The sequence below is a fragment of the Heteronotia binoei genome, chromosome 15 (assembly GCF_032191835.1).
Source record: "Heteronotia binoei isolate CCM8104 ecotype False Entrance Well chromosome 15, APGP_CSIRO_Hbin_v1, whole genome shotgun sequence".
In the NCBI taxonomy this organism is placed as follows: Eukaryota; Metazoa; Chordata; class Lepidosauria; order Squamata; family Gekkonidae; genus Heteronotia; species Heteronotia binoei.
In genome coordinates, this window is record NC_083237.1 from 55,097,515 (window position 1) to 55,118,552 (window position 21,038).

Consider the following 21,038-nt stretch of genomic DNA (forward strand, 5'->3'; position numbering starts at 1 on the left):
CAGTGACATCACAGGGAGGGGCCTCCATTATCACTACCTATGAATTTATAGAGAAGCTCCCTCCCCGTAAATTTAGGGAGCACCCCCCCCCCAACAATGCCCATGGACTGGACCAAACCCAGGAAAAGGTGGGAGTTTGCCAGTGGTTATAGTGGTATCTCAGAGGTCTCTTGCTGTGTCCTGTTTTTGAAATTCACTTTTAGAATAGTCACTTTAAGATCTGCAAGTATACACATCATGTGCATAGGACAAACCAATGGTCACAAATTTGACAGTAAAAGGCAATACAGAAAAGCTTTAGGGGAACATTTTATAAGTTTCTCTGGATGTTCACTTACAGGTGTCTTGTTTCTGCCTCATTAATAAAGTACGATTCTACTGAAATTGACAAAACTATGGCATCACAGATACCTTTCATGGGTCTCTGACCCAGGGCAGAATACAAAACAGTTTCTGGTTGCTCAATTTCTGAGCAATGTACAAAGTTCAGAGTTAGTTAATACTATAGCAATATGTATGCAACATAGCAATACAGTGTTATTGTATTAACTAACTCTGAACTTTATACAATATGTATGCAACATAGCAATACAGAGGACATGCAAGTTAGGGCTTCAGAGTGGCATCTGCCAGACCCAGGTTCTTGCTGTGGAAGCTGACTGCGTGATTTTGGACCAGGAATAGACTTCCAGCCTAACCTGCCTCTCAGGGTTGTTGTTCAGATCACATGGGGGGAGAGGAGAATGATGCAAACTGCTTTGACTCCCCCACTGTAGAAGCTGCAGGGAGGGGGAAGGAAATGGAAAGCTGAAGTCAGAGGGGCAGATAAAGGAAAGGAGATAGGGTTGCCAACTCCAGGTTAGGGGTGGGGTCTGGAGAGGGTGGGGTTTGAGAAGGGATGGGACCTCAGACAGGTACAATGCCATTTACCTGTAGGGAGGCACTGGAGATCACTCAAGTTTACAACTGTTCTCTAGATGGCAGACATTAGCTCCCCTTGAGGTGGGGGGGGCAATGCCTTCACTTGGGTGGGTGGGAAGACAGCAAGGGTGGCAGGCACTCATCCAGAGCCTCCTTCTACAGCCGGTATTTTTCTTCACAACAGGCCTTACTCCTAGTACAGATAATGAAGCAGTCAACAAATGTGAGAACTGAGCCCAGTAGCACCTTTAACTAGTCAAAGTCCTAAAAGGTGATGCTGTTAAAGTGATGCACACATTATGACAACAAATTTGGAAAACACAACAGTGGCCGCAGGATTGGAAAAGATCAGTTTATATTCTATAATATAGTGGGCTCAAAGCATTCAGAGACGAGATCAAAGTGAAGAAAGCTCTTTATTAAGGAAAGTGTGGTGAAGGCTGCTCCCAACAAAGATTGACTAAGGGCCTGTAGGCCAAACCTATATACAACTCTAATCCCCTTAAAGAGATGGGAGTACCATACCACCTCACATGTCTCCTGAGAAACTTGTATAAGGGTCAAGAAGCAACTGTCAGAACGGGATATGGAACAACTGATTGGTTTAGAATAGGAAAAGGAGTTCGACAAGGATGTAGATTGTTACCCTGCTTATTTAATTTATATGCAGAGTACATCATGCGGAATGCTGGCCTGGATGAAGCACAAGCTGGAATTAAGATTGCCAGGAAAAACATCAACAACCTCAGATATGCAGATGACACCACTTTAATGGCAGAAAGTGAGGAGGACCTAAAGAACCTCTTGTTGAGGGTGAAAGAGGAGAGCACAAAAGCAGGCTTGAAACTCAACATCAAAAAAACTAAGATCATGGCTTCTGGCCCCATGACTCCTCGGCAAATAGAAGGGGAAGACATGGAAGTAGTGACAGACTTCACATTTCTGGGATCCAAGATCACTGCAAATGGTGACTGTAGCCATGAAATTAAAAGACCTTTGCTCCTTGGGAGGACAGCTATGGTGAACCTGGGCAGTATAACAAAAAGCAGAGACATCAGCCTGCCAACAAAAGTCCGTATAGTCAAAGCGATGGTATTCCCAATAGTAATGTATGGCTGTGAGAGCTGGACTATAAGGAAGGCTGAGCGCAGAAGAACAGATGCTTTTGAGCTGTGGTGCTGAAGAAGAATCTTGAGAGTCCCTTGGACTGCAAGAAGATCAAATCAGTCAGTACTAAGGGAAATCAACCCAGACTGTTCCCGAAAAGGTCAGATGCTGAAGCTGAAAACTTTGGCCACCAAATGAGAAGGGAGCACTCCCTGGAGAAGATCCTGATGCTGGGAAAGACAGAAGGCAAAAGAAGAAGGGGACGGCAAAAGATGAGATGGCTGGACAGTGTTACTGATGTAACATACACGAATTTGAGCAGACTTCGGAGGATGGTAGAAGACAGGAGGGACTGGCATGACTTTGTTCATGGGGTTGCAAGGAGTCAGACTCGACTGTGAGACTGAACAACAAAAGCACCTTTAACATCAACAAAGTGGTGTCTATAGCCCCTTCACAGTGCCTTCTTACCTTTTGATATGGTTTCAGACACTAGAGTTTCTGGGGTTACACACAGTCTAGTAGCCACGGTGGGGCCCAGGGGGAGCACAGCCTCTCCACCAAACCCCCACTTCCACCAGAGTAGCCCCTCCTTTCCTCACTGCTCTCTCTGCGGCCCCGTTTTCGCCACCACCGCTGTCCCCGGGCTCCTCCCTGCCTCCCCCGCTCTCCCTGCAGCCCCATTTTCACCACCGCCGCTCTCCCTGGGCTCTTCCCTGCCTCCCCCGCTCTCCCCGCAGCCCCGTTTTCACCACCGCCGCTCTCCCCGGGCTCTTCCCTGCCTCCCTCGCTCTCCCCGCAGCCCCGTTTTCACCACCGCTGCTCTCCCCGTTCCTGTTCTCTCCGCAGCGTCTGTCGGATTTCCCATTATCTGTGCTGGAGTTACAGGAAGTGCTGCGGCTTTTGCGCAGCAAACGTAAACTGGGTTTTAGTGGTTTACGTTTGCTATGCAAAAGCTGCGGCACTTCCTGTAACTTCGGTGCAGATAATGGGAAATCCGACAGACTCCGTGGAGAGAACAGGAATGTTCCCCGTGGTAAGCTGTGTGCGAAAACGGTCAGAGTGTTGGACTGGATGGGCCATTGGCCTGATCCAACATGGCTTCTCTTATGTTCTTAATGGTATAGCAAAAAAATTTGCAGATCAGAATTTCCTTTCAAGCGTTCTCCTTCAACCCCCTAGGCCGGCCAGATCTGTGCCTCCTCCATGGATCTAGCAGCAAAAGCCCTTTCCTTTCCCCAGTCCCCACCCCTTATTTCTCCAGAGATAGTGGGGGGCGGGGGATGTTTATCTATTCTATTCCTGCTCTGCTAGCTCATTAGCATTTGTAAGAAGGGGTAGGAAATCACATCACACCACCATAGGGTTGCCAAGTCCAATTCAAGAAATATCTGGGGGCTTTGGGGGTGGAGCCAAGAGACCTTGGGGTGGAGCCAGGAGACATTAGGGGTGGAGCCAAGATCAAGGCTGTGACAAGCATAATTGAACTCCAAAGGGAGTTCTGGCCATCACATTGAAAGGTACAGCACACCTTTTCAATGCCTTCCTTCCATAGGAAATCATGAAGGATAGGGGCACCTTCTTTTGGGGCTCATAGAATTGGACCCCCTGGTCCAATCTTTTTGAAACTTGGGGGGTATTTTGGGGAGAGGCACCAGATGCTATACTGAAAATTTGGCGCCTCTACCCCAAAATCAGCACCCCCCCCCAGATACCTGTGGATCAATTCTCCATGATTTTCTATGGGAATAAATCTCCATAGGGAATAACAGAGTGCCCAGCAGACATTTCCCTCCCCTCCCCCCGCTTTCTGACGACCCTGAAGCGAGGGAAAGGTCTCCAAACCGGGGGATCTCCTGTCCCCACCTGGGGATTGGCAACCCTACACCACCGACTTTCTTGTTTTCAGCCTAGAGGAAAAAAACATTAAAGGAGTTTGTCACTATTTGGTTGCTTGGTTGCGGAGCCTTGAAGTCCTGTACTGATTGCCAGCCGGGGCTGAGCCCTGGGTGGGAAACTCTGGGGTGGGGTGGGGGAAATGCTCAAGCCCTCCATGTAGTTTACGCCTATGCCTAATTCTATTTAGGACTGCAGCATCAGCACCTCCGGTGGGGATGGCAGGACAATCATTTCCATGAGTCATCGTTAAAGCCTGCTGCTGGGAATGCTCTGGGGTGGCCATCTTTCATGCAGCAGCTTCGTTCTCTGTGGGTGCCAATTCTGAATTGCAAAATCCCTGGAGATTTAAATTCACTGCCTTTTATGTCTTTATTCATTTGTGTTAATTTGTATTCCGCCCTTTCCTGCGAGCAGGCTCAGGGCGCCAATCAACAAAAATTAAAGCAATTAAAAACGGCAAGCTAAAACCATAAAATGCAAGGGAAGGAATGTGATGCCATGGATGGGTGGCACCAGCAGGCATGTGGTGCCATAAGGTCTGTCCTCCAAAGCTACCCTTTCATTCAGGGGAACGGATCTCTGTCATCTGGAGATGGGCTTGCCAACCTCCAGGTGGTGCGGTAAATAAGGAAACTTGCAGTGTGGAGTTTAGGCAAAGCAAACAGACACCGCGCACCAAATGTTGCAATATAAGTGCAAAACACTCTTTTATTCAACCACTTTAATTCTTAAGTGTCCACAGGGGTGTGTGGCCTAATATGCAAAGGAGCTCCTGCTGGAATTCCACCCCTGGTCGTGGTCTTGGCATTGTGAGACCTGATGTTTCACCACTAACCGTGACTGGCAGCCTCAGAGGTACAACCCAGAAAGTTGGATGTATAGACGCAACAGCAGCCTCAAAACAAAATAAAATCACACATCCGGGGCAAAGTGAGAGCGTGGATTACATATTAGATTACATAGGGAATCCATTGAAATCCATAAACGTAATTTCAACAGGAAGGGAGTTTAAAAATGACCGTTCGTGCATACTGATAAGATATGACTGTGAGCTGTTGCTTAAGCTCGGGTTCCAGAGTGTAAAAATAGCGGCCAGAGGAAGTGTAAAGGAAACACGAACTTGAACCTAGGACTCGTGTTGCTGCTACTACACGTGTTGAATTACTCTTCAAAGAGGAACAGCTGGGCTATCTGCGTCTCTCGACAGAAAGACAAGAAGACAGCAGAGTTTCATACCTGGCAACATTTAAAGTTTGAGTTTCTACTAAGGACTGTTTATTTGTTTTGAAGGACACTTAAGAATTACAGGGATAGTGGTTGAGTAAAAGAAGTGTTTTGCACTTATATTGCAGCATTTGGAGTGCGGTGTTTTTCTTGCTTTGCCTGACCTCCAGGTAGTAGCTGGAGATTTCCCACTATTACTGATCTCCAACAGATACAAGGGTATCCCCGATGAGGAAAGACTCTGCAGATGTCTCTGTAAAGAACCTGACTCTGTTCATCATATCCTCTGAAACTGTCCGCTGTTTACTCAGCTACGTTTACATTCGATTAGTCCTCTTTTTCAGTTCTCTAAGGCTGCGACCAATAGAGGTATTGAATTCTTGCTAGCAGACAAAAACCCTGAAGAAGTTACTGAGCAGGTGGCAGAGTTCCTGACAAATGTACTCTGGAGCCAAGAAAAAGAGGAAAGAAAAGAGGGAAGAGGAAAGGACAGGAAGAGTGAATGAGAGAAATAAGTTGTATCTATGATTCCTCTTCGGATAGTTAAACTTTTTACTATAAGCATTTTAATTACTGTAATATTTGAGTGACACTTCGTCCTATTATTATTATTACTCCATTAAAAGTGACACAACTTTTTGTCACTTCGTCCTATTATTATTATTGCTCCATATAGACTGTGGTCACACACACTAAATAATGCACTTTCCAACTGGGTTTTGCACGTTCACACAGTGCATCGAAAGTGCATTATTTAGTGTGTACGATCGCAGCTTAATGTTACAAAGCATACTTCGATTGTTTCTCCTTATTGGCATATAGGCTGATTTGCACTGCTATCTTTTTTTTTAAAAGTTATTGTTATGCCAATAAAAGTTTTCGGTATCGGACTACATTCAACCTCCCCTTGTTTCTCCCCCTGCCTCTGTCCAGATGAGGATCTGGGTTTATCCAGAAGGAACCAGGAACAAAGGGAAAACCCTCCTGCCCTTCAAACGGGGGGCTTTTCATCTTGCTGTGCAGGCCCAGGTAAATTGTGAATGTGGTTGGTGTTGTTTTTGTATTTTGTGCCCGCGTGCACCTGCACCTGAATGTTACGGCAACCTCTGGGGAATGACCCCTACTGGGGGCCTGGAGGATATTCAGAGAGGTGGCTGAATAAAGCTTGCCCCTGTCTTCCCAACTGCTGGTATTTCAAGGAGGTCTCCCATCCAAGTAGTTGCCAGAGCGGACCCAGGTTAGTTGCCGAGATCGGGCTTGCCTGGGCTCTCCAGGTCAGGGTGAATCTAGATGTCTTTAAAGAAATGGTTAAGCACAGATGGGTATGATAGTAGTGAAGACAGTTCCTGGAGCACTGTTATATCACTGAATATTTCAGTGACATGTTGCCTGTAGGAGCTGGTTAATGCTGAATGTATTGTATCCAGGGGAACATGGCGGAATGGAGTTCTGGGTCCTCTTTGTGGAAACAAAATTAAAAAAAAAATTTTTTTTAAGTTCATGAGGGACACCTATGTGTTTCTCCATTTCCCTCTGTAGAGTTCTGGCACCTCTTTTTCCAGAAAAAAAAAAGCCCTGGCTATATCAACAAGTTTCGCTTACTGCTTTTGTAAATGAACAGGATATGCTTAGCTACAAAGCAGGGATGCCAGCTTCCAGGCAGGGCCTGGGGATCCCCTGGAGTTACAGCTCATCTCCAGCCTACAGAGGGCAATTCTCCTGGAGAAAATGGATGCTTTGGAGGGTGGACTCTGCAGCCTTGTACCCCCACGGAGGTCCCTGCCCAACCCCAGGCTCTATCCCCAAATCTCCAGGAGTTTCTCAAGCTTGATCTGGCAACTCTACTCTCCTCCCCCCACTGCATCAAAGCTGTAAGGTCCAGTCTGGCTGGAGAGGGCCAAGGGCACCTGAAGCTGGAAGGTTGTGCATCCTTTCCAAAGTGTAGCGGGGGAAGAGACCAAGCGAGGGGAAGAGGGAGAGGGAGAGCGAGCGAGCGAGGGAAAGAGCAAGCGAGAGAGTGACAGCGAGTGAGAGAGCAAGGGGGAGAGCAAGAGAGTGAGTGAGGGGGCAAGCAAGAGAGCGAGCAAGGGGGAGGCAGCGAGCGAGGGGGAGAGCAAGAGAGCGAGCAAGGGGAGAGAGTGAGCAAGGGGGATTTGGCCACCATATTATAAACCCAGCATATTTTATCTCTGAGTTGTGTTAAGCTATAAGATTACCAGCAAGCACTTTTACAGTCCACGTTAAGATTTTGATTACAACATCAAGTCTTTTGCCCGCAATTATTCGCTAGCGATGCAAGAGAACTCACTTTCCAACTCTCTTTCGCCACAGGTCCCCATCATTCCCGTTGTGATCTCTTCTTATCAGAACTTCTACTCTTCCAAAGAGAAGCGGTTCACTGCCGGTGAGTGACCAGGGGACTGGACTGGAGCATATTCAGTGGTCCTTCCGACATGCCAGACCCTACCTGGGAATCAGATCAAAGTGCGATCTTGTTTTAGAGCTGGATTCCCCGCCATGGTCAACATATTCTTTGCAGAAACTATTAAATACTGGGTTCAGTGCAGTGGTGGACTGGCCAGGGTGTCAGGTTGCCCAATGGCAAGTGGGCCCCTTTGAACATTAGGCAATATGTTAAAAATGCTAATGACTTTTTAGTAGCTTGAAAATATTATTGAAGTTCCAGTATGCAACTAAAATTTACGTTGTATTTAGGGTTGCCAGCCTCCAGGTGGGGCCTGGGGATGTCCCGCTTTTCCAGCTGATCTCCAGCTGGCAGAGATCAGCTCCCTTGGAGAAAATGCAGTCTGTATTTACATGTAGTATCTACTGCATACTGCCAGTGATATATACAATATATGCACACTGTAATTACTGAAATATATATATTTAGTTCACAAGTTTTAATTGTACCTTTTTTCCACATGTATTTTTGAAAATTTTATTTATTTCTTATAAAAATTAAATGATAGCCTTATAGTTGTGGGCGGGCCCCCTAAAAATATGGAGCAGAGGTCCATCAGTGGCTATTAGCCACAGTGTGTGTGTGTGTGTGTGTGTGTGTATATATATATATATATATATATTTATATTTATATATTTATATATATATATATATATATTTTTTGGCCACTGTGTGACACAGAGTGTTGGACTGGATGGGCCATTGGCCTGATCCAACATGGCTTCTCTTATGTTCTTATGTGACACAGAGTGTTGGACTGGATGGGCCATTGGCCTGATCCAACATGGCTTCTCTTATGTTCTTATGTGACACAGAGTGTTGGACTGGATGAACCATTGGCCTGATCCAACATGGCTTCTCTTATGTTCTTCTGTGACACAGAGTGTTGGACTGGATGGGCCATTGGCCTGATCCAACATGGCTTCTCTTATGTTCTTCTGTGACACAGAGTGTTGGACTGGATGGGCCATTGGCCTGATCTAACATGGCTTCTCTTATGTTCTTATGTGACACAGAATGTTGGACTGGATGGGCCATTGGCCTGATCCAACATGGCTTCTCTTATGTTCTTATGTCTCCTGGCAACCAATATTTTTAGACCCAGTTCGCCTCCGGTTCAGTGCATGAGGAGGCTCTTGCGTAGTGATTAAAGCTCTTTATTAGTGATTCAGCATCTTTACTAAGTGACTACAAACTACTGCTAAGTACCAGAATATGTGGCAATATATACAGTTGGGGCAGTGGAAGCCCAACCCCCAAGAAGCAGAAAACCTCCAGTGATTGTGCCCTTTTTGGATCCTTCATTAGAATATGCATTCTTATTGGCAGGTCCTAGGATTCTCTGACACTGCCTCCCGATTGGCCAGTTTGAATTAAGCAGCCAATCGGGATGCAGATCTTTGGATCCTCTCAATCCGTTGTGTTGTGCCTCAAGCTCAGGACACAACGCCCAACATGTCCAGGCATGCCCTCACATACATAACAGAAACTATCCTATTAGAGAAACCATCATATTCATTTGTAGAGAACAATTGAAATAGATTTTGAACACTAATTACATATACATACTAGTGGTGCCAATCTCCAGGTGATGACTGGAGATCTCCTGGGCTTACAACTTATCTCCAGGCAACAGACATCAGTTCCCCTGGGGGAAAATGGCTGTTTTGGATGGGGAGCTCTATGGCATTATACCCCGCTGAAGTCCCTTCCCTCCCCACATCTCACTTTCCTCAGCCTCCATGCCCCACCCCCAAACTTCCAGGTATTTCTCTATCTGGAATCTTTTCGATTCAAATATTATCATTAAAATGTATTTTGTAATCAGCACAATGATTCATCTTCCGCCCCACCCATGGAAGCCAGCATTGTGTAGTGGGTTAGAGCAGGGTTTCCCAAATTCCCCCCACACCCGTGGCCTGGTTATTTTTAAACTGCTCCTTCCTTGCCCACTAAAATTTGGGGGTGGAGCTAGGGGACTTTGGGGTGGATCAGGGAGACAGGGAATGATGTCTCCCCACCTGGCAGGGATCCTCCAAAGGCAGGCAATCTGCCTCCCCCCCCCCCGCATTTAAACGGGAGGGGAAGCCTGGGAGCTGCCTTTGCCATCTCCCCGCCTGGCGGAGAGACTGAAAAGGCAGGCGATCTGCCTCCTCCCCATTTAAACACCCTGCCAAGGTGTTTAAATAGGGAGGGAAGCCCGGGAACTGCCTTTGCCGTCTCCCCACAACTCAGTATTCAGAGGTCCGTGACCCGGGGCCAGGTCGCGACCCTGCAAATGGGAAATACTGGGTTAGAGGGCTGAACTAGGATTTGGGAGATGAAGTCTGTATCTTCCCCTCTGCCATGGAATTTGTTGACGCGTCCTCAGACTAACCTACCTTACAGGATTGTTGTGAAAATAAGACGGAGAAGAAGAGAATGATGTAAGTGTCAAGCATGCGATTTCCAAAAGAACGAGTCAAGTAGATACAAAACTGCGTTTTTGCTAAATCGAGATGCTCTCTTGGTTCAGGACCTTGAGAGTGATGCTAGAAATACATTGATACAATTCTTTTAAGACATACTTCAAAGAATCCTCAAAGGAGGGGGTCCCAGATGGCATACACTCCCATGTAGGAATGTATGGGGAGGTGTTCGTTCTTCTTCTCCCGCTGCTAGTTTCGTTTCTCACTATTCTTCTACACAAAGCAATAAAGCAAGGAGGGGGGGGGGAGAGAACAACAGAGCCAAACTACACCGGCTCTCCATAATGTTTCACAGACCAGCTTTATGGAGGGCCCTAAAACCATAGATTACCATTGAGCTTTTACCATGCTTGACAGTAAGCTGCTTTGGGTTCCTCACTGAGGGAGAAAGATGGGAATATATATATATGAAGTAAAATAAATTAGAAATAATATACTGGACTGCCAAGTACATTGCACAATGCAAGGCCAGCCTTCGCAAAATGCTGATCACTTGATAAAACGATCAGAGAGTTGCTATTTCTCCAGGTGAACTTATTTCTGTTGCCTAGTCTCCTTAACTAGAAAATCCTAATGTCTTTTTTGTTCTCTGGTGGAGCATTTAAACGTGCAGTTTCCCCACCTGTAGTCAGACCCGCAGCTACCGGGGGGGGGGCGGGCAGGGCAGACAGGCTGCTCTATTGAAACCTCCCTTCCTTCTGTAGGGCCTCTCCATTGGGAGGGGGAGAAGGCGAGAGAGAGAGTGTGGGAAAGGACAGAGCGGCCTCGCTTTTGAAGCCCAGTAGCCCAATACAGCCAGAAACAAGCTGGGAAGGGACTTGCTTGCAGCGCTGTGTTTTTCACCCCACCTCCGTTTGTCTCAGCAATACCCCTTTCCTGCTTGGTCCACCTCAAGCTGCAGGGTTGTCTGGCTGGAGAGGGCCAAAGGCGCTTGAAGCCAGAAAGTTGTGCACCCTTTCCAAAGTGTAGAGCAGGGGTCCTCAAACTTTTTAAATAGGGGGCCAGTTCACTGTCCCTCAGACTGTTGGAGGGCCGGACTGCCGTTACTGTACAAGGCCGCGGGCCGTCAGTTCTCCGTCTTCTGCATCTCTCTCCCTTCCCCACACCACACACCCCGGCCTGGGAACTCACCTCACCTCGGTATCACCTCACACTCTGTCTCCGCCGCCTCAGCCCAGTGCCGGAAGTGTGCGTTGCTAACGCGAGTTTAGGTCGAACGTCACTTCCGGTCTGATTTCGCCATAACCCGGCGGGCCGCATAAACGTCCTCAGCGGGCCGCATCTGGCCCGCGGGCTGTAGTTTGAGAACCCCTGGTGTAGAGGGGGAGAGAGCGAGAGAGCAACAGCAAGAGAGAGGGAGCAAGGGGGAGAGAGCGAGAGAGTGAGCAGGGAGGGGAGGGAGCAAGCAGGGGGAGGGAGGAAGAGAGAGAGAGAGAGCTGGGGCCGGCTGGGCTGGCTGCTGGAGGGAAGCAGCAGCCAAGCTCTGTGCCCCCCCCCACCAAATTTTTTATTTCTCAGGCCCTTCCACCCAAAATTTTCTGGCTATGGGCCTGCCTTTAGTTGACCACATGGTAAGAACATAAGAGAAGTCACGTTGGATCAGGCCAGTGGCCCATCCAGTCCAACACTTTGTGTCACACAGAGGTCAAAATCCAGGGGCCATTACAAGGTCCCTCCAGTGGGGCCAGAACTCCAGAAACCCCTCTCATTGTTGCCCCCCCAAGCACCAAGAATACACTTCCCCCAGCAGAATGTCCCTTGTGGTTTATAGCCAGTGATGGACCTCTGCTCTAGATGTTTATCCAATCCCCACTTGAAGCTGTCTGTGCTTGTAGCCGCCACCATTTCCTTCAGCAGTGAATTCCACATGTTCATTACTCTTTGGGTGAATAAGTGGTTACCTAGATAGCTGTGCTCACTCCTTGATCTCGCCCTTGCAAAGATGTTGCTGTGTCATTAGCTTTCACACTTGGATCAGGTCCAAGGAAGTCTTTCTTCAACATCCCCTCCCTCCAGCAGTCTCCCTACTTAAAGTTCAAAGTAACCAAAAAAATGTATGTTGTGGGTTTTAAATTATCACTGGCAACATCTGCTGGAACAGGAAATACATGAACCTGGATAGCTCCTAGCTCCTGCCCGTGTTGAATACTTCTGTGCTGGTACAGCTCAAAGATCTGTCCTCCTGCATACCTTTAACTGCATCCTCTCTTTCTTCTTCTTCCAACAGGGAATCTTACAATCCGGATTTTGCCCAAGGTAGAAACGAAAGACCTTGGTCCAGAAGACATCACAGCGCTTACAGACAGCATCCACAAAAGGATGCAGGACACTTATAATGAAATCTGTGGGGAAACGAGTAGGGGGAAGGATGCCAAACCATGAGAGTCCCCTCTTACTCCCTTCCAGAGAGGGGGCATGAAGGAGGGTGAGGAGTAGAGACTTTGGGGAGACTGGGCAGGCCAGTTTTGGCCTGAATAACAGGGTCCATCTTGACCTATCATCCTTGCAGGGTCATCCAAAAGCATGGTCTACTCCAATCATAGTTCTGCAAGCCAAACTTTTTTGCTATGACATCTTTTACTTATGCCTCTTTGAGGCGAAGTTGACCACAAAAGGGATGAGGAGCAGACACAGAGAGGCCTTTGAATCCTGAGGTGACGCAACCTTCAAATCTGTTTTAGCATAGACAGCTTCAAGCGGGGATTGGATAGATATATGGAGCAGAGGTCCACCAGTGACTCTTAGCCACAGGATATTGATGGAACACTCTGTCTGGGGCAGTGATGCTCTGTATTCTGGGTGCTTGGGGGGGCACAGTGGGAGGGCTTCTAGTGTCCTGGCCCCACTGACAGACCTCCTGATGGCACCTGGGTTTTTTTAGGCACTGTGTGACACTGAGTGTTTGACTGGATGGGCCATTGGGCTGATCCAACATGGCTTCTCTTATGTTCTTAGATGTCAAACAACAAAAAATGCCTAAGTAATCCCAAACAGTGCTTCTATCTATCTAGTGCATCTTTAATCTTGCCCTTCTTTAAAGGAGCTCAGACCAGCCTGCGTTCCTTCCTGTATTATCCTCAGAAACCATTTTGTGAGGTAGGTTAATCTAGAAGAATGGAAATGGCCCAAGGCCAGCCAGAGAACTTCAGTCGCACAAGGACTGCTGGGATAGGAGTATATAAGCTTCTGAGGCCCACAGGCCTCTGTTGCAACTCTCTGTGCAACTGCAGAGCTTGCAAACAGTCTCATACCAACAGAAAGGTGCCTGGCAGTGTTCCCTCTAAGCTGAGTGTGAGCTAGCTCAGAGTTTTTTAGCCTCTGGCTCACACATTTTAGTCTGAACTCATGAAAAAATGGCGTCAGAGCCAACTAATGTATGCAGTAGCTCACAACTTTCATGCCGGTAGCTCACAGAATAGAATTTTTGCTCACAAGACTCCACAGTTTAGAGGTAGTGTTGGTGCCTGAATAGAAGATTTCGCTTGTTGCGTTCTGTACACATCTTATTTATGAAGAGCAAACCAAGCCACTAACTGGGGCAGGGGCCGTAGGTCTTTGATAAGAGAAGTTAGGCAGTGCCCTATGGAAGGGCAAGACCAGATCTTCCTTAGAGTTGGGCTCATTGGAAGAAAAGTGGGTTGCTTGTCCCACAACTGGGTTATTTTAACAGGCTACTGATTTATGGAAGCTGCGGTCAGATTTTTGTGATTTTTATTTGAGGTACTATTTATTTGTTTCATTTCAAGTGTTATTAAAATCTTCCTTGGAAGCCTTTTGTAAGCCAAAGATGTATTTTTTAAATAATAAAGATGCCTTTAAGTATGTGCAGAGTATTTGTCCACTAGCGCTGTAGAAGCAGAGCAAGCTACCAGATATCGAGGACCAAAGGGCTCCTTCCTTACAAAATGTGATATCTCTCTGGGGTCCCAGGAAATCTTTCTTTTGAAGCAACGGAGTACTGAGCAATCAAAAGAGAGGGCCAAGCTGAAGCAGTCTCCTGGCTTCCTCTCCCCTCCCCATAAAGATCGGGGCAAGGCTAACGCCAGTCCCATTTGAAATATGAAGGCCCACTCCCAGAGTAGTAGAAAATGCTTCAAGTTAATCCATGCAATACTATTCCCCCCATTACTATTTATGGGTGTGAAAGTTGGACGATGAAGAAAGCTGACAGGAAGAAAGTTACTCAATTTGAAGTGTGCTGTTGGAGGAGAGTTTTACAGATACTGTGGGCTGCCCAGAAGACAACAAGAAGATGACTGCATATACCCCATCCTTCTCTCTGAATCAGAGACTCAGAGCGGCTTACAATCTCCTTTATCTTATTCCCCCACAACAGACACCCTGTGAGGTGGGTGGGTCTGAGAGAGCTCTCCCACAAGCTGCCCTTTCAAGGACAACTCTGCGAGAACTATGGCTGACCATAGGCCATTCCAGCAGCTGCAAATGGAAGAGTGGGAAATCAAACCCAGTTCTCCCAGATAAGCATCCGCACACTTAACCACTACACCAAACTGTGGATTCTAGATGAGAGGCGTCAAACTCATTTGTTACGAAGGCCGGATCTGACATAAATGTCACTTCGTTGGGCCAGGCCACGCATGCCATAAAATGTAACACGAGGTACTGGAGACTGAAACTTTATAAAGGTGATTCCAGATGTCAAATAACAGCAGGTTTGATTGGATTAGGGACAGTAGGCATAGAGATACCAGTGTTGGTAACGAGACAGGAAACTTAGATCTCAATTCTGTTCTGGAGGGTGCAGAGAATATATATATATTTTTTTTTTAATAAAAAATTTTATTGTTATGTATTCCACCACCAATCCACCTCTGTGAGAGTCCCAGGCCATAGATACATTATAATTATAATATTCCATAAATTTATAACTATTAACATTTCGTCCAAATACAACTCCATCACTCTATTTAAACATCTTATCCATTCATTTTCTTATTAACCAACCAATCGTCTTAAATTGTTTAAACTTTTCCAAATATCTCACCATCTTCCTAAACCACCCCTCCTCCTGTTCCCTAACCTTTAATCCGTTCATTCTTCGTATCTTCATCGTTAAATACTCCAAAATAATTATATTATTCATTCTATCCCTCCAGTGATTAATTGTCAATTCCTCAGCTTCTTTCCAATTCCTTGCTATCACTTGTCTTGCTGCTACTAACATCAAATTAATCCATTTACTATCCTCTTTTGATCTTAATCCCACACCATCCAAATTAATAATTGCCATTGCTTTGGATATACTTATTTTCCATCCCATAATCTTTGTCATCTCTATGCCAACCTGCATCCAGAATTTTTTCACTAAGGGACAATCCCACCACATGTGGGATTATACAGAGAATAAATCAACATAAGTCTGACACTAGAAATCCCAACATTCATTCATTCATTCATCCATCCATCCATCCATCCATCCATCCATCCATCCATCCATCCATCCATCCATTTATATTTCGATTTGTATCCCGCCCTTCCCACCGGAGTGGCTCAGGGCGGCTTACAGCATATAAAAACTAACATAGGTTTGGCTTTAAAACATCAATTAGCAGCAGTTTAAAACAGTAGGTTAATAAAACATAAAAAACATTCAGTTACTGACCTAAGAGTAGCAGTAGCTCTTTCAAAGGCATTTAAAAGGGAGGTTAGAAAGAGAGACTGCTGAACTGCAGTTGATAATGAAGCTCAAGACAATGCATCCTCCAGGACTGAACTGAGAGTTAGTTTTCATTACTAATGTGTGCCATCATTTGGTATCTGAAATTACTCCACTTCAGGGCTAGTTTTTTGTAGAAAAAGCCCAGCAAAAACTCATTTGAGTATTAGGCCACACACCCTGACATCACCATTTTTTTTGCACAGGGCCTTTTTGTAGAAAAAGCCCAGCAAGGACATATTTGCATATCAGACCACACCCACTGATGCCAAGCCAGCCGGAATGGCGTAAACCAAAATAATTTCCTCAATGTAAATTAGGGTTGCCAAATCCAATTCAAGAAATATCTGGGGACTTTGGGGGTGGAGCCAGGAGACACTGGGGTGGAGCCAAGATCAAGGCTGTGACAAGCACAATTGAACTCCAAAGGAAGTTCTGGCCATCACATTTAAAGGGACGGCACACCTTTTCAATTCCTTCCTTCTATAGGAAATAATGAAGGATAGGGGCACCTTCTTTTGGGGCTCATAGAATTGGACCCCCTGGTCCAATCTTTTTGAAACTTGGGGGGTATTTTGAGGAGAGGCACTAGATGCTATACTGAAAATTTGGCGCCTCTATCCCAAAAAGCAGGCCCCCCCCAGAGCTCAGATACCCGTGGATCAATTCTCCATGATTTTCTATGGGAATAAATCTCCATAGGGAATAACAGAGTTCCCAGCAGACATTTCCCTCCCCTCCCCACGCTTTCTGACGACCCTAAAGTGGGGGGGAGGGTCTCCAAACCGGAGGATCCCCTGCCCCCACCTAATTTTTCCTGTCAGAAGAATCTATCCATTCACCTAACCTCTCTCTCTCCACAGAAGTGCTTGCACACAAAAGCTTTTACCTGGAATAAAACATGGTTGGTTCTTGAAGCTGCCATCATTGGACTCCAACTTTTTCTTCTCTCTCTTCCTCCCCCCCCCCCCAAAAAACACAACAACAACGGTGGAGCAGCAGTCCACAAGAAGGAAGCAGAAGCTGCATGTGTGTGTGTGTGAGAGACAGACACGCACACAGAAGTTTGTCTCTCCCACAGGAAGCAGCCACGGAGTTCTTTGTGTGCCTGGCGGGGGGGGGGGGGGCAAGAGACAGGAAACAGGAAGCAAAGAGCCATTGAGGGAGCTGGGTGGAGGAAACAAGCTATGTTGTGGCTGCTATAGCAGCCCTGGAAAAGGAAGCAGGAGAAAGAAATGGCCTGGGGGATGGATTTGAACCCTGCGTGGGCCGTAAGATTGCCAAGCCCAATTCAAGAAATATCTGGGGACTTTGGGGGTGCAGCCAATAGCAAGGTTGCGACAAGCATAACTGAACTCCAAAGGGAGTTCTGGCCATCACATTGAAATGGACCGCACACCTTTTAAATGCCTTTCCTCCATTGGAAATAATAGAGGATAGGGGCACCTTCTTTGGGGGCTCATAGAATTGGACCTCCTGGTCCAATCCTTTTGAAACTTGGAGGGTGTTTTTGAGGAGAGTCACCAGATGCTATGCTCCAAATTTGGTGCCTTTACCTCAAAAAACAGCCCCCCCCCCAGGTACTCGGGGATCAATTTACCATTATACCCTATAGGAACTGGTCTCCATAGGGAATAATAGGGTGCCCAGCAGACATCTCCCTCTCCCACCTCCCGCTTTCTGATGATCCTGAAGCAGGGGGAGGGTCTCCAAACCAGGGGATCCCCTGCCACCACCTGAGGATTTAGCAACGCAAAGAGTAATGTGGAAAGGAAAGAAAAAACCAAGCCCTAAGGCATCCACGAAAGACCAGCCTCAAGTATGAAAATATAAAAAATTATCAAACAGTTTAAGCAAAGGTGCAACAAATCACCCGGAAGCCCAAAGTCCTTTCAATTCATAGTAAAAGTTCATAGTCTTTATGGTGGAGGTCCGGGAAAAAGTTGGCGAAGCCGTGAATGAGGAGTCCAACGCTCCAGAAGTTTCTTTCACATGCCGGTGTAGGGACAATTGGCAGCCCAGCACGAGAACGCAACAGGGAGGCGCGTATTGCCCTGTTTTCAAGATTCGAAAAACATTCAAAAATTTACAAGAGGCACAAAGCTCAAATATTCTGCAGAGTACAAAGCTCAAATATTCTGCAGAATATTTGAGCTTTGTGCCTCTTGTAAATTTTTGAATGTTTTTCGAATCTTGAAAACAGGGCAATACGCGCCTCCCTGTTGCGTTCTCGTGCTGGGCTGCCGATTGTCCCTACACCGGCATGTGAAAGAAACCTCTGGAGCATTGGACTCCTCATTCATGGCTTCACCAACTTTTTCCCGGACTTCCACCATAAAGACTATGAACTTTTACTATGAATCGAAAGGACTTTGGGTTTCTGGGTGATTTGTTGCACCTTTGCTTAAACTGTTTGATAATTTTTTATATTTTCATTCTTGAGGCTGGTCTTTCGTGGATGCCTTAGGGCTTGGTTTGTTCTTCCCGCCTGGGGATTGGCGACCCTAGTGGCCAGATCTAGAACACCCCTATTCTAGATCAAATGAAGCTTGAACTCTCCCTAAAATGATGGAACTGAGGCTATTCTACTTTAGTCACATTATGAAAAGACAAGAGTCACAGGAAAAGACAACATTGCTAAGCAAAGTTGAAGGCATCAGGAAAAAGAGGAATACCCAGCCTGAGATGGCTTGACTTCATCGAGGATGCCGCATCCGTCAGTTTGCAAGACCTGAGCAACGCTGGTTAGTGAGTGAAGTTTTTGGAGAACATTCACTCATAGGGCTGCAGTAAGTCAGAAGTGACTGGACGGCATTCAGCACACGCACACAACAAAACTACACTGCCTGCTAAAGAAATAGGTCTGTCCAGGGCTTTTTTTTGGTAGAAAAAGACCAGCAGGAACTCATTTGATTCGGCAACACCCCTGATGTCACCATTGTTTCGCACAGGGCTTTTTTTGTAGAGAAAGCCCAGCAGGAACTCATTTGCCTAAAAGGAGGTACTTCTTCATCCAAAGGGTGATTAACATGTGGAATTCACTGCCATAGGAGGTGGTGGCGGCTACAAACACAGCCAGCTTCAAGAGGGGATTGGATAAAAATATGGAGCTGAGGTCCATCAATGGCTATTAGCCACAGTGTGTATATATATATATATATGTAAATTTTTGGCCACTGTGTGACACAGAGTGTTGGACTGGATGGGCCATTAGCCTGATCCAACATGGCTTCTCTTATGTTCTTATGTGACACAGAGTGTTGGACTGGATGGGCCATTGGCCTGATCCAACATGGCTTCTCTTATGTTCTTATGTGACACAGAGTGTTGGACTGGATGGGCCATTGGCCTGATCCAACATGGCTTCTCTTATGTTCTTCTGTGACACAGAGTGTTGGACTGGATGGGCCATTGGCCTGATCCAACATGGCTTCTCTTATGTTCTTCTGTGACACAGAGTGTTGGACTGGATGGGCCATTGGCCTGATCCAACATGGCTTCTCTTATGTTCTTATTCCCATTAGGCCATACCCCTGATGTCACCATTGTTCCACACAGGGCTTTTTTGGTAGAAAAAGCCCAGCAGGAACTCATTCGCATATTAGGCCACACCCCTGATGTCACCATTGTTCCACACAGGGCTTTTTAGTAGAAGAAGTCCAGCAGGAACTCATTTGCATATTAGGCTACACCCCTGACACCAAGCTAGCCGGAACTGCATTCCTGCTCCTAGAACGCCCTGGGTCTGTCCACAGGCAGGATAGTCCTCAGCTGAGCCTTTACAGTCTCTTGCAAGGCCCTCCAAAACCCCAGAATGCAAAGGAACTTTGCGCCTCACCAGTGAATGCAACAAACGGGAGATGTCCAAACTTCACACCTGCAGCAAATAAATCAATCCACGGTGCTTAGACAGCGCAAACAGAAACACCTGAAAAGTCCTGCCCTGCAACTGAGCCTGCTACACCCTTGGGATATCTTCTCTTATCTGCTAAGTAGGTTGCCCTATCTGAAGATCAAATGAGGTTCCTTCCCTGGCATGAGGTTGACGTTCGCTCCTCTTTCATGAGGCTCCAGCGGAAGATGCTGATCTAGCTATGAGCAGCTGTATTGCAGGGCGCTGCTGTGCCTGAACAGCAATCATTCGGTAGCCAAGAGTGAGAAGACACGATGGCGGGAAGCAGCGTCCAGGGAATCGCTCATGCCGCGTCCGCCCTCTTCAGAATGCCACAGGAGAAGCTGTGGGGCACATGAACTAGGGGGGAACCTGCATTATAAACACTTGCTCCTTACTGATCTGGAAATGCAACCACCCTCTCCAGATTTCAATCAGCGTGTTCCAGTGGGTGTCAAGTTCATGCCAGCCTGTCCTCATTGTGCCTGCTGACTTGCAGTGGTTGGCATAGGCTTACCTACAAAATGCCCAATGGCTGTAGGTCCGACCTGCGCAATCCACCCACCCTTAATGTGTGACACACGGATTAGTCATAAGCATTACGGATGCCCGTACATGTGATTTTGTTTGGGATATTTATTGGCATAGAGGCCTATTTGGGCGCGGATGCATCCGGTGCTGTGCGAACTGCACTGGCTACCCATCGAGTTCTGGGTAGGTTTACGGCTTTGGGCCTGCATATCTTTGGGATCACCCCTCCCCATATGAGCCGCCTGGGCACTGCGGTCAGCTACACAACATCTTTTTGTGACCCCTGGGCCTAAGGATACCCATCTGGCTTCAACGAGGGCCAGGGCCTTTTCGGTCTGAGCCCCTACCTGGTGGAATGAACTCCCGCTGGAGATCCGGGCCCTGCGGGACCTATCCAAGTTCCGCAGCACCTTTAAGACGGAGCTTTCCCACCAGGCTTTTACTTGATCCAGTGGGCGTCCTATGAAGCCATTGCTCCCGCAGCGTCCAGCACCCTACCATCAAGGTGCGCAAGCTGTGTCGAAAGCTTCCAGTTTACACGATGTGGTGTGGTTTGTTGTATTGACTCCTGCTCTCGAATCTGATCGATATCTTTGTGGTGATGATGTTTTGATTCATTCTAATGTTGTAAGCCGCCCTGAGCCCATTTGCGGGAAAAGGCGGGGTATAAATTGAAAAAATTAAATTAAATTGCTTGTTCCTTAATATTTCCTATAAATGTAGCTGTTGCGCCTGTTTAGATTGTTCGCGGTCTTTGCTTTCCAGCCCAGTTACAAGGAAGGTCTCAGGGACTGTACAGCCCCTTGCCTGTAGGATCCTCCCTGCCAAATTTCAGACCAACAGGAGACACTGCGT

General features: G+C 46.8%; 1 protein-coding gene across 1 annotated transcript in view; it reads left to right on the forward strand.

The window, feature by feature from the left end:
* LOC132583622 (1-acyl-sn-glycerol-3-phosphate acyltransferase alpha-like) overlaps nucleotides 1-12,465 on the forward strand; it is a 30,119-nt gene extending 17,654 nt beyond the window's left edge. Inside the window, exons 4-6 of the mRNA XM_060255240.1 lie at nucleotides 6,085-6,180; nucleotides 7,483-7,555; nucleotides 12,311-12,465. Of these exons, the coding sequence (XP_060111223.1) occupies nucleotides 6,085-6,180; nucleotides 7,483-7,555; nucleotides 12,311-12,465 (324 nt within the window). The remainder of the gene's footprint in view (nucleotides 1-6,084; nucleotides 6,181-7,482; nucleotides 7,556-12,310) is intronic.
* The last annotated feature ends 8,573 nt before the right edge of the window (nucleotides 12,466-21,038 follow it).